This window comes from Xenopus laevis, chromosome 9_10L (genome assembly GCF_017654675.1).
Source record: "Xenopus laevis strain J_2021 chromosome 9_10L, Xenopus_laevis_v10.1, whole genome shotgun sequence".
NCBI lineage: Eukaryota > Metazoa > Chordata > Amphibia > Anura > Pipidae > Xenopus > Xenopus laevis.
Genome location: NC_054387.1, coordinates 103,871,352 through 103,890,663, shown reverse-complemented (window position 1 = coordinate 103,890,663; position 19,312 = coordinate 103,871,352). Strand labels below are relative to the sequence as shown.

General features: G+C 38.0%; 1 protein-coding gene across 1 annotated transcript in view; it reads right to left on the bottom strand.

Moving 5' to 3' along the window:
• LOC108701889 (IQ domain-containing protein K) overlaps positions 1-19,312 on the bottom strand; it is a 92,555-nt gene that overhangs the window by 71,687 nt on the left and 1,556 nt on the right. Inside the window, exons 3-5 of the mRNA XM_018236903.1 lie at positions 10,724-10,788; positions 8,718-8,799; positions 7,722-7,819 (exon numbers count right to left, since the gene is read on the bottom strand). Of these exons, the coding sequence (XP_018092392.1) occupies positions 7,722-7,819; positions 8,718-8,799; positions 10,724-10,788 (245 nt within the window). The remainder of the gene's footprint in view (positions 1-7,721; positions 7,820-8,717; positions 8,800-10,723; positions 10,789-19,312) is intronic.

Sequence of the window (19,312 nt, the reverse complement as noted above, 5' to 3'; positions counted from 1 at the left end):
ATTTCCTTCTAGCCTTACTTTTGCTACAGGTACCCTATACTCTGTATCTAACATCTGAATTTCTGTTAAATTGGGTCTAGTGATGTGCAGGTCAGGAAAACTCAATCCACACCAGACGCTAACCAGCAAAACCTTAACCCGCACCTGATTATAATCTGCAGAATGTTGCCACACGACCTGTATACACTTCGGGGTAAATTTACTAAGCAGTGAAAATTCACCATCAACAGCTTCGCAGCCATAACACTTCACCAGGAGTAAATTCGCTCCGACTACGCCAATTCACTAAAGTTTGAAGTTGCGTCCAGGACGCCGAATGCTGGCGAATTTTCGCTAGCGTTACTTCGGCAATCAGATCGAAGATGCGCTAGCGTTGCCTAATTTGCATATAGCGGGAAATTATAAAGTTACAGGACGTATATGTTGCAGCAAATACATTACAATACACAAGCCCAGGGAACCTTAATAAAGAAAATAGAGTTGTTATAATGCCCTAAACATGAGCCCACTGTATAGTATATGTTCCATATTTTAGCAAATGGAGGGGGGAACCCGGTTACCCAGAAAAAATTTTACGGACCTTTGCAGGCTATCACTCAGAAAAAAGAAATTTGCCCAAAAAATAGAGGAAGTCCTATGCACTCCATTGCACTTCGCCTGGTCTGAGCTGGCGAAGGCAAGTCTGGCGCAAGAGGCAACGTTCAGTAAAATCCGCATCTTACTGAATTTGCGGAGTTACGTCACTTTGCCAGTGCGAAAATTCACCTAGCAAAGTGACGCCTGCGTGAAAGTAACGAAATGATGCCACGCTGGCGAATCATCGCCAGCCTTAGTCACTGCCCTTTCGTAAAGATGCCCTTCATCTTGCTTGGACATGGAATCTTTGGGAACAATGGAGATGTGTACTACCCCAGTCTCACCTGCACCCTACCCTAACCCGCAATGGTTGGCCAAATTTTCAACCCAAACCCACCCAGCCGGTGTGAAACCACAGGTCCCAACGGTTTTAGGTCAACCCACACATCAATGATTGGGTTTCCTCAGCATAGTTCCAAGGAATTACTATATAAATCTGTCATAGCTATACCTGTATCAGTATTTTTGTATGTACAGATGGAAATGCCAATGCACTATTTGGTTTGATATATGCTAAGTATATGTTGAACCTTCCAATTACTGATTTTCATTATTCTGTGTTTTTTATTCTGGTATGTGCTACTTTTAAATTCTTGCGTAGTATATCTTGAAGTAGAGAATACAATAGAATAAGGACTTCTGCTTCAAGGAAAATAGCTAGATATGCATGGAAAATAAATGGTATCCATAACTAGTCACAAAATGACTCTGTGCTCTGTTCAGCCAAGGATCTTCTATTCTGTTTCAAAATGATCACATGCCAATAGCTAGACCCCAGTCAAGCACCCACTGGACATATTTTACATAATAGCCCAAAACCCCTATTTAATGCTTATTCAGTCGCGGGAAATATTGACTTGGGTAGTACTGTGTGTTTGAGAAAGATTTCAGGAGGATCTGCAGAGACAGGTTTTTTAATGAGAAAGGGCAGCAGGAGATTTATATAAATGGGTTCAAGCAGTTACTGTGGAAAATTAAATGCTTATTTGTCTCGTACATCTCATGAGACATCTCTGCTAAACAATCCATTCCATGCTGTGCTGTTGGGACACGTGATTTGGCCTGAGCTGGGGAAATGCTTGGGAATCAGAGTACAAACTGGCAATCGTTATTCTGTATTGGCTCTGGTTTCCTTGTTGTTATTAAACATACACATTTTAATTAACCATACATATTTAATCATGTACATTAAGTAATGGCATAGCATTGGAAACAACACTACATTTATTAAGGGGGGAGGTGAGAAACCCGAAAACTCGAACATCATGAAGACTACAAACATCTTCAAATGGTCTTCTACATGACCTAGATGGGTTTTAGATGGTGTATTTTCATATTCTAGTCATTTCCAGGTTTAGGGTACATTAAAGCTTGAAAATTTTGATTTTTTTTTTTTTTAAACTCAAAAAATTGCACGTTTTTTTAACCCGAAAAATCTATTTTTGACTAAAAAAATACCCTGGAAAACTCACATTTTTCATTGCATTTTCAAAACAACTCGACCATCGATAAATAACCCCCCCTAAATGTTACATTATAAAAAAAAAAATTATGACTGAACCTCCAGTCTTCTCTGTTAGACTTGAACAGGTAAAGGGTAAAATACAGGATAAAATAAAAAACATTCAGGCCTGGGGAATTGTGCCATTCAAACCCACCTCCAGTTAATTAACTATGCCTTCATTACCTTGGGATCTTCTATTGTTCCCTTATCAATAAAGCCAGATTATGTCAGTGAACATGGAATTGTATGATCCCTTAATTTTCTCTGCCAGCTTATTTAATCAACATGGAATTGCATGGACACCTTACAGTAATTCTACCTTATCATGTAAGCTTATGTCAATCAACATAGAATTACATGGAAGTCTTAATTTTCCCTTATAAGGTATCCTTTATATGCCTTATCAATAATCCAGAATCCAGAATGTCAATGAACAAAGAGCAGTGAATGGCACTGATGAAGCAATGGCTTTTTGGGAAGTACGCAAGCATTAAGAACCTTCTAGTTAATACTAAACAAGAAATCAAGATGCAGAAAAAATGAGGGTACATCCACTGAAAAGATAAGCACCAAGCCATAATCGTTTCTCATAATACCTATCATTAAGCCTTTCATGATTCTAATTATCTGCTTTGTAATGGGATGGAGTGGGAAGAAGGGGAATAAAGAACCAGCTGCATCACTCATCAATGAAGGAAGAGATTTGGCTACTTTCCAAATTCGCAAAATTGTGATGCAACCAAGTTCTACTCATAATTTGTTACAGACCACCGCTATGCATCTGGCTGTTAAGGACTGTAGGCCAACTTTGCATCACAAGCCACGGTCAATCCCAACATGTGAAATGTCTTCTATCGATGAACATATACTGTATAAGTGGACCATGATGCTAAAATTAATCAAGAACTTTGTAGCACAGCAAAATTAAGGAAAAAAATGTCCTACTGAACCAATGGAATGGTTTAATTTAATTTTTTTAACTACACATTTTGCCTCTTGCTAGCCACCCACTGCTTTTTCTAGAAATTGATAGGTGCTCACTATGTCATAGGAGAGGAGGTTATTATTTTTATTTGTTAAAGTGCAAGAAATTGCTCCAACTGCGCATGCGCCGCTCCACCTGTCTCATTCTCAGATTACCGAAGACCCGGAAGATGGCTGCCGTGAACTCCGATCCCTGAATCTGCACCGATGGTTAAGTAAAAAGTTAGGGGCATTTGCCCCGGGGGGGGGGGTGGGCAGCTAGGCTGGGGGAGAGGGGTCTATGTGGGGTGGGTGTAGGGTATTTTTTCATTAAGGGGCTTGTTTTTCCTTTAAATAATGTATATTGAAAAGTTTTCTTTCATTATGCAATTTTAGAAGGGGAAGTCATTAAAAAGTCTTAGACTAACCTGCAATAAAAAACGCAAAATGAAGGCCCAGTATTTCTTTTCTAACCATTCTTCACTTGCCCAGGTGCCAGTGCTTACATGTTGGAGAAGACAAATTCTCGGTTGCTTTTAAAGATATGTGCAACTATTTTAAATATTCCCACATTTCATTTGGGATATAGCTACCCTTTCACTTCTATTTCTGCAAAACAATGGCAGATTGACCAGCATTCCCAGACAGAGAAGAATGACTTGATATCGAAAGAAGAAAGCAGCAGTGTGGGTGAGGATTCTCACGCTTGTCTCTTTCATATCTTTATTGAAATGGGGTTTGCTACAATATCTCTGTCATTCGTCCATAATCAAATGCTTGAAAAGCTCCTCTGTGCATCAGACCATTAAACGTCTGGCTGCTTTTGTTTTGGTGACAGGGATCTGCAGCACCGGCTGGAGCATCTGTTGTTTCCTTGATTAGCTGCCTCTCTTTCTATGTTGCCTAAATCTGATGGTCATGAGATGCAGTTCTTCTTTCAGCCTTCACACGCATTGTCAGTGACACAAATGGGACAAGTATATGGCAAATGAATGGCACATATGTCTTACACTGACAGCAGGCTAGCGTGCACACACCAACTATGAAGCTGCGTCTGACACAGGCATTCAATGTGCATTCCTGCTGTGTGCTGTATTGATAGTTGTCACTGCAATCAGCTCTCTTCTAGGACAGTCCTTATACAAGGGCAAGGTTTTTATCTTACTGCCCTCTACTGGTGAAATAAAACACTATTTCATGTTTACAGCTCAATGGGGAAAAGTCCAGGTAGCATACCTCCCAACTGTCCTGTTTTTAGCGGGACAGTACCGCTTTTGATAGCTTAATATGATAGTTTGTCCCTCTTTTTATTTCCAAAATGTTTGGAGGTATGGTATAAGATCTACTATCCAAAATGCACAGGACCTAGGGTTTTCTGGATAAGTAATCTTTCCCTAATATGGATCACCATACCTTAAGTCTACTAAAAATAATTTAAACATTAACTAAGCCCAATTGGATTGTTTTGCCATCAATATGGAGTAATGCAGTTTAGTTAGACGCAAGTACAAGTTACTGTTTTCTTATTACAAAGAACAAAATCAGTAGCATAATAATAGAGGAAGCAGAATATAATAGGGGGCCCAGAATGGAGGGGTCAGCTTCCTCTTTAACTGTCCATTTCTGACAGAGAGTGGACGGGGAGCAAGACACATGCAATTGGCAGCTAGTGAGCAGTAATGGTGGAGCAGGCAGGGAAGGGGGTTCAGTCACCATAAGGGTTGTGACAAGTGCTGGGCTATTCCAAAGATTTTTTTGCCAGGGGGCCAGGCGCTTAGTAGTTACACCTCTGAATATTTACAATTGACCTAATGGGAGATGGCCTTCTCATCATTTAGAGCTTTCTGGATAACAGGTTTCCAGATAATGGATCCTATACCTGTACAGTACTGCATTATTACAACGATACAACAGGCTCCCTGACAAATACTTTGCTTGGAATAGGCCAGATATATATTGGGCTAACTCGAAATCCCTGTCAGGTGAGGGCCACGTCAGGCCATAAGATCTACATATGCCCATATTGTGAAAATATAAACTGGCCCACCACAATAAAACTATGCTATTTCCTTAATCATATTGGTGCTCAGATACTGCACACACCACTAAGTTTTCTGAAATAATCCATCCTAAAAACAATGGGACAAAAAAAGAGAGGGGCCCTTCTGGTGTCAGACTGGGGCTCCAGGGGTACCAGAACCCTGTAGATTACAGACCCACTCTCTATCACTCCCACTCTAACCTTCTTTATTCATTTTAAATGCATTCATCTGTTCTTTCCTTCATAGCTCCTGCCTATCTCTTAAACAGACACATCAGCATATTTTTTTCACAGTGACATTGCATATTTACTAAATATTGTAATTGACACAAATCACCCTAAATTGCAATGAAATGGTGTGATTTTCAACCCTTGGTGTGAAAATCACACATGTGCCCAGTTCTTTAAGCACAATGCAGCTATGCGTATTGATGCTGACTGTATTGAGAACCTGACCCTTCAAGATGGTAGTAGCTCATGGGTTCTCCTGCATCAGTTGGTGCACCTGCATACAATTCATCCAATCAGACTTGCAGGTAGGTGCTTGCTGCCAAAGAGCGCAAGTGACAGGAGCATGCCATTCATTAAATTACCTTTAACAAATGGCACCAATTTGTGCGATGACTGCATCCATTTTAGTGCCGATGCAACTGCTGTCGAGGTTGTAAATGACATCTATTGCCACCTAATCTGGGATTCATTTTGAACTTCAAATCAATCAAATGACCTGTGGGACCAATTCACTGTTGTATGTTAATTAGCTGCTCTTTCCCATTGGAACGGTATGTAACATGTATTACATGCAATATTGTACTACTATATGTAATTCCCTAAACAGGAGTATAAAAACCTCAAGATTGATCATTTAAGGACTCTAATGGGCCATTGTGCTGTTGTTAGTGTTTCAGCTGTGATTCATTAAGAACAGTAGGGATAAAGATAAAAGCATTCCTCATTCTCTCAGGTATAAATGGGAATAAAAGGAAATTGGATTTTAATCAATATTCTGAATAGCATGTCATTAATCACTGCAATCTCCATTTGAATATGCCTCTCAGCCCCTGAAACACAGCTTGTTTGTTAAACTGTACTGTGAAATAAACCCTTTCATAGCAATATTTATCTTTAACTTAGCCCTTGAATAATTAGAATTATGAGTGGCTAAGACATTTAAAGGGGAACCAAAGCCTTGGAAAAAAAAACTTTGCTCCGTTATGTTGTATGAATGTACTGTTTATATTGTACAGCAGCCCTTTACAACCTTTATTCCCCTTCTGTCTCGGACCTTACTCATACATAACAAAAACTACAGATTAGAGTTTATATGAATATATCATATACAATTCTTTTATGTGTCCATCTTCTCATCCAGGAAGAGGTCAATGGCTACAGATTATTAAAAAACAAGTTCATATCTTATGCCCCATGACTCCACTGCAGTGTTATCTAATGTTACCACATATTATTTGGCCACTAAATGTAACAAAACTTTTCAGGGACAGAAGTGCAGCAACTACTTTTTGCTACCCAACGTCTACCAAGGTCCACCAAGCTATATGACCAATCAGATCTCTGTTTAAGGGTTTCAATTTTCAGGAGCCACAAATACATGTAGGAGCATCTACTCCAAAGGATAAAACCTGTGATTTTAAAAGGGTGAGGAGCTTCAATCTACAATCAGTCTGCCAATCTGACCAATAACATTGTGCCATCCCATAGACTCAGAGAACTTCACAGCACAAAATATGTTTTAAGGACGCAGTGCATGATTATGTGGTCCCTTTGCCTAACAATGATGTATACACACTTACTACCTATCTGAATAAGGACATTGTTGCAATCCATACTACAAGTATGGGACCTGTTATCCAGAATGCTCAGGACCTGGGGTTTTCGGGATAATGGATCTTTCTGTAATTTGGATCTTCATACCTTACGTCTGCTAGAAAATCATGTAAATATTAAATAAACCCATTAGGCAGGTTTTGCTTCCAATAAGGATTAATTATATATTAGCTGGGATCAAGTACAAGCTACTGTTTTATTATTACAGAGGAAAGCAAAATCATTTTTAAAAAATTTGGATTATTTGAATGAAATGGAGTCTATGGGAGACAGCCTTTCCGTAATTCTGAGCTTTCTGGATAACGAGTTTCCAGATAATGGATGCCATACCTATCTGAAAAACTGTGGCTTGGTCAAACACAAAATACGTACAAAATAATAAAGCATACAGTAGCTTCAGTATAAATAAAAATATACAGCATTCAGTAATACATCATAAACACACAGCAGGTTGTGCCAAAGAAAAAACGTATTCTTAAAGCATGATATGCCTTTTCAGGTCAAATGTTTACAATCTTTAGTGCATCTTGCCTTTGCAATGTGAATTTTCCATCTACAAAATTCAAAGGGCAATTACATAAATTAGTAAACATCTCTAATAAGATATAATCCCATTGTTTTACTCATTCTAAGATTCTTCTTATCACTGCTTAGTATACTGTCCATATAATAGACACAAGCAAAGCTATCAACAGGCTGACATTCGCCAAATTCAACAGGAAAAGGACTCACCTGAAAACACTTTTCCTTCTCTGCTTCAATCAACATTTCAGCCATTCCTGGCAGTAAGACAGGAAATATGTACCTTTCCAAGTATTTCTGTGGAGAACCTAAACCGTAGTTGTCAATAAAAAAGATTTTGAAAAGCCAAGTTATTATGGAATTGAACAATCTGGATATATAGAACGATTCAATACAAGTATATGCTTTCTGAAGACCTAAGCTGAATTAACAAGCAAGTAATACAGTATATATTACATGTATGCAAGTGGTGTGACTTCAGAGATCTGAAGAGGCACCCAGATTTATTAAAGAAATAGCTGAAAACCAAAGGCCTGAAAAATGATGGTTGTTCTCTTTAGAAAAGGTGCACTTTGTATAAAAGCCACTCCACTATTGTGTGTTTTTTCTCTAAAGGATACTACAGGACATTCACTGGGAAAGGTTTTGTGTCCAAAAAAAGAAGTTAGGTTATGAATTCCCCTCCTATAGAGTTGATATTGAGCTCTTCATCAGCAGCGTTCAAAAAGCTTTTCCTCCAGGTACGGTATGTTTAGCAGCTCTGTACTGTCAGGTTGGAGACAGTACATGGGTATCCCATTAGACACCCCCAAGCTTGTTGTAATTCAGTTCCAACAGTGAAAGGTACTGTATAAGGCAACCTATCTCAATTTGAAGTTTTTGTGGTCTGTGCTGGATTTAGCCCAAAAATCTGACTTTTTGCGGTTTTCAGGAAAAACTAGAAAAAAAAACCGCGCGATTAGGAATTTGGGTTTTTTATCGAGTTTTTCCGTGATCCGAGTTATTTATTAATAAATAAGGTCAAATCGAGCATGGGAGTTTGGTTGTGTTTTTTTAATAAAATATGAGATAAATTAATTTTTTTTACTAAATAACCCCCTAAAAGTTATATTACAAGGATACGTGTAACGCCATATGATTTAATGCCATCATCTATCATAGATAGATAGTAAAGTGCAAAGGTGCTCACAGTTTGGATTGACTTACATGTCTTATGATCCATCTGTATTTTATGATCTTTGACACATGTACCGGAATCCTCTACACATAAATGCTGTATATCGCTGACCTTCACAATTAAAGATAAAGACGTTATGAATACAAGAAATAAAATTATACAACTTTTGGTAGAAAAACTGCAGACATATAAGCTAGTTCAAGGCAGCACCGTGATTAAAACATACCTGCACACTAATACATTAAAAATATTTTTTGGTTGTATTTAGTTAAAGGGCAACTCAACTCTGATAAAAGATGAAGGAGAATATATTGTACATTATCAGGATTACGTCACAGTCCACTTTTTTAGGTGAAGCAAAGTAAATTTGAGTCCCATATGTATTGATTTTTTTTGAGACCCTATGCTCTGTCTGCCCTTGCCCTAAGAGCTGTAATTCATAAGGTTTGGCTGTTATTGAGCATGAGTGTCTTAAAGGGATTGTTTACCTTTGAGTTAACTCTTAATATGATGTAGAGAGTGATAATCTGAGACAATTTGCAATTGGTTTTTCAGTTATTTAGCTTTTTATTCAGCAGCTCTCCAATTTTCAATTTCAGCAATCCGATTGCTAGGGTCAACATCACCCTAGCAACCAGCACCGATTCTGGGGCTGCTGCCGCCTGAGGCAGTAGCCCAGATGCCGCCCCCCTCCTCTCCCGCTCCGCGCTTAAAAATTAGCGTCAGAGCGGGTTTCAGGGGGCAGTATCGCTAGTGCATTGAGAGTAATATCGCTCTTTGCACTAGCGGAGCCGAATTTCCGGGTTAAAACCCGGAAGTTCGGCTCTTAAAGTTACAAGAGGCGGCTTTTTGTCGCCCCTTGTAACTGGCCGCTAGCTGCCACCTGAGGCAAGGGTTCCACCTTGCCTCATGGCAGAAGCGGCCCTGCTAGCAACCATGCATTGATTTGAATAGGAGACTGGAATATGAATAGGAGAGGGCATGAATAGAAAGATGAATGATAAAAAGTAGCAATAACAATACATTTGTAGCGTTACCGAGCATTTGTCTTTTAGATGGGGTCAGTGACCCCTAGTTGAAAGCCGGACAGTCAGAAGAAGGCAAATAATTAAAAAAACCCAATTAAAAAATGAAGACCAATTGAATCATTGCTTAGAATTGGCATTCTATAACATACTTAAAGTTAAAGTAAAGGTGAACCACCCCTTTAAGCCGTGCTTGGCCCCTCCAGTCTGGGAGAAAGGAAAGGGGGTGCAGGTGGTCCAGGTTCTGGAGCAGCATCCAGAAAAGCTTGGCTCTGAATGTTCAAGCAGCAGAATGGTACAGATGGTCCCCAGGAATATCAGCCCTGTTACAATGAATATTTATGTTGTCCCCCATAGCTTGCCAGCTTTCTGATCATGGTTGGCTCTGTCATTGCAGCCTGAGGCCCCAGTATACTCAGTGTGCCCTAGAATTCTACTTGTCTGTGCAGGTATGATAAGCAATATTCCTTATTTACATCCCTAATAATTGACAAATAAATTAAAGTAAGGCTTATGGGCATATGAATTCTCCGCAGACAATTTTCATCTGGCACAAGAGCACCAGAACTGACCATGTTGAGTCATGCTAATCAAGAATCCCAGATCTGGCTGAAATTAATGAAGAACTTGCAACCAACAAAATGCACGTACACAAATGAGTTTTTTTTTTAAAATAAAAGTAAGTTGGGGTTTCCAATACTTTTAGGCAAAAATAAACATTATTTTTGATGGTAGTTGGGTTGCTGCACCATCCATAATGAATAATAAGCATTAATGGAATTTCCGGCACTGCGTGAGGTCTAACTGCCATTCCCGGGATATGCAGGAACATTGCATACGCATGGGATTTGACAATTGTAAACATTATATACATATTGTGCTCTACACAGAATAAGCATTTCCATTTTCTTTTACCTGTGTTTTTACAAGCACATTTAATTCTTCCCTGACTTTGATTTAGTTGACTTTACAGCCTGAGTGGACAAATAAATCATTTTGTTTGTACTTACAGACATGATCAGCTTTCCTGTTGGATTAAATCCTGTGGGCACCGTAGGCTGCTCCAGCTCATAATCTAAATGGAGAGAAATATTGGGATTATATGTAAAATGTACAGGAAGGAGGAAATGTAGAGTTGGAATATACAGTATATCTGGCACAAAGCTGGTTCATTACACGTTTCTCATTAGAAATTAGGAAATTAAATAAAATTCTTTTTTTTTTTTGTAATTTAAATTTTATTTGATTTTGTCATATAGGTTTCAAGACATTGTGTATTTTCCTGATACGTAATTTTACAGCATTTTGTTGTCACATTTGTATAGAGAATCATCATGTATCAAAAAGGAAACTAAAAGAAAAGATAAGAATAAAAGCAAAAAGAAAACATAACAATGAGAAAGAAAGCCATTGCAAATATAAAATGGATACATTAACATTCTGCTAGTACATTGAACATTACCTATCCCTTTTTCTTGGATTTACTCACAAAATATATCTTACTGAAACCCCTAATTTTGAGTTACCTGTTGCAAGAAACACAGCAGTCCTATTTTGACCAAATACTCTCATGTTGGGGGATTTTTCCTCTGATCCTAGCTGTCATCTCTTCCATTAATGTCATCTCACTAATTCAGGCGATTATCTCACGTATTGTGGGGGCCTCTGCAGAATTCCACCTAGAACTGAGAGCCTGGCTGCTGTATATATATAGTTTAAGAGCTTTAGCTCAGGAGTAGAGAGATATCTAGGTGAGGCAAGCCCAAAAGGACATTTGAGGCTTGAATAGGTATTTCCCAAAATAACATTTTAGCTGTCATTTCTTTAACAACCTTCCAGAATTCTGAACAACCACAGTATGTGAGAGAGGGAGCCCCCTTGTCTTAAATTAAATTCTTAAAGGGATACTGTCATGGGAAAACATGTTTTTTTCAAAATGAATCCGTTAATAGTGCTGCTTCAGCAGAATTCTGCACTGAAATCCATTTCTCAAAAGAGCAAACTGATTTATTTATATTCAATTTTGAAATCTGACATGCGGCTTGACATATTGTTGGTTTCCCAGCTACCCCCAGTCATGTGACTTGTGTCTGCACTTTAGGATGGAACTACTTTCTGGCAGGCTGTTATTTCCCCTACTTAATGTAACTGAATCTGTCTCAGTGGGACTTGGCTTTTACTATTGAGTTTTGTTTTTAGATCTACCAGGCAGCTGTTATCTTGTGTTAGGGAGCTGCTATCTGGTTACCTTCCCATTGTTCTTTTGTTAGGCTGCTGGGGGGAGTGGAATGGAGGTTCGAACTTGCAGTAGAGCAGTAAAAAGTGACTGAAGTTTATCAGAGCACAAGTCACATGACTGGGGGCAGCTGGGAAACTGACAATATGTCTAGCCCCATGTCAGATTTCAAAAAAATAATCTGTTTGCTCTTTCGAAAAATGGATTTCAGTGCAGAATTCTGATGGAACAGCACTATTAACTGATGCATTTTGAAAAAAAAACATGTTTTCCCATGATGTTTCTATTCTTCCGTTGCCTGGGACAGTCAAGCATACTGCAGCCCAGAATTGGTTACAAAACACTCTGGGAGAATCTCATATAGTGGATTCTCTGTATCCCTACATATAAAGACAAGGGCACACTGTGAGTTTTTAATGTGTTTTATATATATATATATATATGCTGGTTACAATTACTAGTTCAGTGAACAATAAGCACACACACATGGGCACATTTGCAAGTATGCAGAGGTCAGGACTAGTTGTAATACTGAGCAATATTGTCACTGGTTCAGATTTCAGGGGTTCAGGAGTTTGCTCACAGGCTCACAGCTGCAGCGATCGGAAAGCATAGCATAACAGCTGCGATTGCAATATTCATTCTGTACTTTTCTATTTCTCTATAGGGATCCATTCCTGGGCTCTTTATGGTTAGAAGCAGGCTATGATTAGAATCACAGACGAGCATTATGCTGAGCTGCTGTAAACTGCAAGTTAGTACAGGTATGGGATCTGTTATACGGGAACCTGATACTCCAGAATACGGAAAGGCCATCTCCCATAGACTCCATTTTAATCAAATAATTAAAAATAAAACAGTACCTTGTACTTGATCCCAACTAAGATATAATTAATCCTAATTGGAAGCAAAACCAGCCTATTGGGTTTATTTAATGTTTACATGGTTTTCTAGATGATTTAGGGGGTTATTTATTACGGATCGAGTTGTGTTTTCCACGGAAAGTTCAAGGTTTCCAGTTTATTTTATTTTTTTAGTAAAAATTCACATTTTTGGTTTAATTTTTTTTTATTAGATTATTTATTAATTTGTTATAATTACTAGATTATAAAACATTTTTTCGATTTATTATACCCCGACCCTAGAAATAGCTTGAAACCGAATACACCATCTAAAACTGTCGAGACCTGTCGAATCCTTGTAGAAGTCAACGATAGACGTCCCTTGAACCATTTGAAGATGTTAATAGTCTTTGAATAGAGGTCTGTCCTTCATTGTAGGCCAACCGGTATGCTATATATGCACACGTAACATACTATATATGTATTTACAAAAGGTATAAAATATATTGGGAAACCTTATCATATTATGTATTGCAAATTTTAACTTTTTTTGGCTTTAGCATTTTTTTCTTATTTTTTTCTTATTATTTTTTCTTTCTTTATAGATAATTTCATCTGTAATTATTTTTTTTCAATTATTCGTTCATTCTTTCATTTATATATATAAGTTTTCATTTGTCTATTTTTGTTTAATTTTTGAGGTGTATCTTTTGCTATTTAGGATATGTATGTAACATTCTATGCTTTCACCACTAGGTGGAACTTCACTTGTTGTGTGGAGTGGTAACATGTGTTTGTAATTTTGTGATTGGTCACAGCCCCTATATAACAGATGTACAGGGGTATGTCATTTAGCCTATGAGTAAGTGCCCCTATAGGCACGAAACGCGTTAGGTCTTCATGTCCTAATAAATTTTTCTACTTTTTACATTTGCCTCTTTATTTTTGGAGACCCTCACACCCTTTGGATACAGTGTTTTTGATGTTAATAGCCTTCCTGAGTTTTTTCGGAGGGTTTTGCCCTCTATTTATTCGAGAAATTCGAGTTCTCGGGTTGTTAACCCCGAACTTGCTGATTCAAGTTTTTAAGCAAACCAAAAGATCCTATTCCCCCCGATTCCTCTCCTATCTGCGAATGCCTTGTGCTGGCTGGAGGGGTCGGTGCCTCTCCCAACAATACGAATACTCAAAGATTTGCCAAGCACAAAAGGCAGATGTAGCGGGAAATCCCCTGCATGTTTATTTAGTCATATGATGTAACATTTCGAGGGTGTGTCTGAAGAAGGGGCACGCCCCGAAACGTTACATCATATGACTAAATAAACGTGCAAGGGATTTCCCCGCTACATCTGCCTTTTGTTCTTGGCAAATCTTTGAGTGATTCAAGTTTTTCACATTCAGCTTTTTTCCTAAATTAGAAACAATTCGAGTTGTGAGTTCATTCGAGGTATATAAAACTCTAAAATTCGACCTTTGATACATAAACCCCTTACTGTATGAAGACCCAAATTACGGAAAGATAGAATATCTGGAAAACCCCAGGTCCGAGTATTCTGGATAACAGGTCCAATACCTGCATATACTATAGAGATAGGGATGGGAGCTAAAAACCAATTTGGTGTGAGGCTTGGTAATTTCTAGCCTGATCACTGCAGATAACTGTTTCATGGGAATATGATGTTGTGGGAATATGATGTGTAGGACAAATGAAGAGGAACATTCGAGAAGAGGAACATTCGAGACATTGAATGAGGTGGTTGGCAGAAGGAAACACGTTTATAAAAATGTGAAGGTTTCTTTGTTTCTTCGGTGTTTATTTTGATAAAAAAAACTTACATCGGGGCTCTCCAATTGAAAGCCCACAGGCCAAAGTTCATATTTTTAGGTGGCCAAATCTATCTTATATTGAAAAGTCCTAGTATGGAGATCACCCTGGGTAAGAAGAGGTTACATGTTTGATTGCCTAGGCTTGACTGTGTAGGTTGTTGTGGGGATTACACGCATATATTGTAATGCAGCCAGATGTGATTGGGTCATGCAAACACAAATTATATATATGTCAGTTGGTACCTCCCAAACCAGTCTGTAGGGACAGTCCTGCTTCTATACAGCTGAGATCATCGTGTAAACATATACATCACTATTTTTTCAGGGAGAAGCAGCCTTAAGTACATATTATTTTATATAAAAAAATGAAATCCATGGTATGTTTGTGAAGCTTTCAGGAGCTCATCAGGACTAACCATATGAATGTTTATAAGCCCTTAAAAGGGTGGTTCACCTTTAAGTTAACTTTTAGTATGTTACAGAATGGCCAATTCTAAGCAACTTTGCAGTTGGTCTTCATTATTTATATTTTATAGTTATTTTTTTATTATTTGCCTTTTTCTTCTGACTCTTTCAAATGGAGGGTCACTGACTTCATCTAAAAAAACATGCTCTGTAAGGCTACAAATGTATATTTCTACTTTTTATTAATCATCTTTCTATTCAGGCCCCTCCTATTAATATTCCAGTCTTATTTAAAATGGATGGTTGATGGGGTAATTTGGACCCTAGTAACTAGATTGCTGGAATTGCAAACTGGAGAGCTGCTGAATAAAAAGCTAAATAACTCAAAAACCACAATTAATAAAAAAAAAATGAAAACCAACTGCAAATTGTCTCAGAATATCACTCTCTACATCATACTAAAAGTGAACTCAAAGGTAAACAACAGCTTTAATGCAACTAAAGGCAAAACAAATCTGGACATGGGATTATATTGATAGGTAGAAACAAATCTCACTACAGTTTGACAGAGGGAAATTCCAAAGCTCTATTCTGTTTGAGATTTTTATATTTCATCAAGGGGTGAAAGTGAGAGGTCACCCTATGATAAATACTAGGGATGCACTGAATCCACTATTTGGGAATCCCTGAATCCTCTGTGAAAGATTCGGCCGAATACCAAATCCGAATCCTAATTAGCAAATGCAAATTACGGAGGGGAAAGGAAAATGTGGGAAAAAATTCCTTTTTCCGTGACAAAATCAGGTGATTCCCCTTCTTGGCCCTAAATTTGCATATGCAAAATATGATTTGTATTCAGTTCTACCAGGTACAAGGTTTCTTCCGAATCCGAATCCTAGCAACATCCTGAAGCAAATCTTGTGATTCAGTGCATCCCTAATAAATACACCTCTACATTTCCAACACAAGTTAGCAGAGAGATGTGACATTTTACTTTGCTGAACTCTATTTTCCCCCTTTAATAAATATGCTGCCAGAGAGTTATCAGATTGGTCAGTCTTGTAGCTACATATTATCATTTAGAACAATTAAAATGACTCAAAGGGGAAAATTTAGAATGGCCAGGGACCAAGATCAATGCACTAATCATACGGATGGGTCCAAGCATTTGATTTTTGACATTCACTGTCCTTAGTAGTGTCCCAGATTATTTTTAACTATTGTGTTTCCTTCTGCCAATCACAGCACCTCATTCACAGTCTCAGACTGTTCCTCTTCATTTATCCTTTAGTTCCCAGCCATAACAATCATATTCCCATGAAGCAGTGATCTGCATTGGTCAGGCTAGAAATTACCAAGCCTCACAACAAATTTGTTTTTAGCTCCCATCCCTATCTCCAAACATTAGGTTTCATTATCTGTTTAGTCTATGCATCTATTTTAAAATTGTGGATTATTCAGGATAAGGTTACCAGAGCACTTAAAATCAATCACATGTCTAAAATATCATTTGTTAGAAGTGTCCCTGTTTTTTTGTAACCATGTCATGTTATAAGGGGTTGGAAACCCACAAATAAAACGTTTGTCTAATGAAAGAAAATATAATTCTGAGCAACTTTCCAATACACATTTATTTAAACAATTGTCAGTGATGATTTTAAAATGTAATTGCTACTGAAAAGCTGAATACAGTCTGCCCGGTTCTTCCTCCACTCCTGGTTCTGTCTCAAGAAATAATGTAGCAAAACCACCAGGGCAGAGAACAATTCAATTCAATTTAAAACAAGTTAAATTCACTGAAAATGTGTAATGAATGTATATTGGAAAGTTTCTTAAAATTGCATTTTCTTTCAATAGGCAACATTTGATTTATTTAAATCCCATTTAAATCAGGACTCTCAAAATGCTCACAGTTATTCTCCTGTAGGTGGAAGCTTTTGAGGTCAATGGGAAAAGCACTGTCAGCCTTTATAAAACTCACCAGTTATATTTAGCAACTCTCCAATGCATGCACCTACAGCAAAATGTAGATAACTCATGCAGTAGGATCCTAGCCCTGCTTACCAAATTGGACCCCCAAAATGTTGTTATACATTAAACACATTAAACCCTGCTTGTATCTGCTGTGTATATATATATATATATATATATATATATATATATATATATATATATATATATATATACACACACACACACACACACACACACACACAGGTATGGGACCTGTTATCCATAATGCTTGGGACCTGGGGGTTTCCAGATAACTGATCTTTCCATAATTTGGATCTTCATGCGGGGTTTTTTTTCCACTAAAAATTCAGATTTTATAGTAAAAAACATTAATTTTCGCGTTTTTTATATTGGGAGTTAATAAATAACCCCCTAAATGTTGTTTGGTGGGTTTGGCAGCTGCCATGTTTGGCAGCATCACAGTCTGTCTGACTATTTGGATGTTGATTCGGAGCAAAGACAAACACAGTGGAAGCTGGTCTTGTCCTGGGAGACAGATTCAAGATGTGAACAGGCCAAATATAACCAAATCAAACCCTGCTGCACTACCCTCTATGTAGAGAGCAGGTACATGAGATCCAAAAATATAAATAGTCAAACCAGCCTATTGGGTTTATTTCATGTTAAAGGGTTTTCTAGAAGATTTAAGATATGACGATCCAAAGTATGGAAAGCTCCATTATTCCGGAAGACCCCAGGTGCCGAGCATTCTGGATAACAGGTCCCATACCTGTACTACTCCATAGTGGTAGTGAAGTAGAACACATAAATGTGTTCTCCACTACTTGCGAGTAGGGTTGCCACCTTTGCAGGTGGATAAACCCGAACAAAGGGGGCGGGGCAGATAGCATTGGGAAAGGAGCAGTGATGTTGGGGTGGGCATGATGACATCAGAGGCAGTCACAATGATGTGGAGTTATGATGCCGGATGCATCACTTATAAGCAACTAGCTGGATTTCTGTCCAGTTTTCACTATGTTTAAAATGGGGCAGAACAGACAGCCCTTTGACAAACTGATACATCCAGTTGAAACCCACACAGCTGGAAACCTTACCTCTATCTATTCTGCCCGATTAGTAAGACCAATCTTTTAACTACAGGTATCGGATCTTTTATACAGAAATCAGTTATCCAGAAAGCTCTAAAATACAGCAATGCTCATTTAGAAAAACTATTTCTTATTTTTGATTGATTTGCTTATATCTGTGTCTGTAATAACAAGTAATTAACTGCAATTAAAGGGCATGTAAAGTATAAAATAGAATAAGGCTAGAAATGCTGTATTTTGTATACTAAATATAAACATGAACTTACTGCACCACAAGCCTAATCAAACAAATAATTTATGCTTTCAAAGTTGGCTACAGGGGGTCACCATCTTGTAAATGTGTTAAACATCTTTGCAAGACTAAGACTGTGCACATGCTCAGTGTGGTCTGGGCTGCTTAGGGATCGTCATAAACAAAGCTGCTTGAGTTCTGCATGGCTGAGAAGTAAGGCGAGGGCTCCCCCTGCTGTTCATAAGTATGATTGTTTCCCTGCTCAGCAGTTAGGGACCATCTGACAATTCCTATCCACAGCAGTAAATTAAGGGAGAATTTCACTGCATACAGTTAGGTTTCTTATAAAAACGGTACAGATTTTTTAATTAAAGTATATTGGAGATAGGTTTCTTTTTCATTAAAGTGGACCCGTCACCCAGACATAAAAATCTGTATAATAAAAGTCCTTTTTAAATTAAATATGAAATCCAATTTCTTTTTTTTATTAAAGCATTCATAGCTGTTGGAAACTCATTTAAAAATATCAGCTGTCAATCAAATATTGCCTACCCCGCCTCTATGCCTAGGCATAGAGGCGGGGCAAACAATTACTTTCACTTTCCATTCAGCACTTCCTAGATGTCACCGCTCTCCCTACATTCCCCGAGCTCTCTTAATGATTTAATTGTGTAACCAGTGCATGTGGATGGACATTGGGTCCCTGTCCCCTGGTGCACAAACAAGATTCTATGATGATACAAGGCTTGCCTTAATAACAGTGTCCACAAAATGGCTCCTTCCTGGTTGCTATAATTATGAGTTCCCAGACTGATGGAAACAAGATTCAAATAATTTATACAGTGTAATTAAAGTTCATTTTGCTTGACTAACATGATGAAATAGGATTTGGAATAATTTTGTTTGGGTGACGGGTCCCCTTTAAAGAAAGTAAAAATGGGATTTTATTTTTTTGCCTTTACATGCTTTTAATAACCAAGCCATGACAAGGTGAG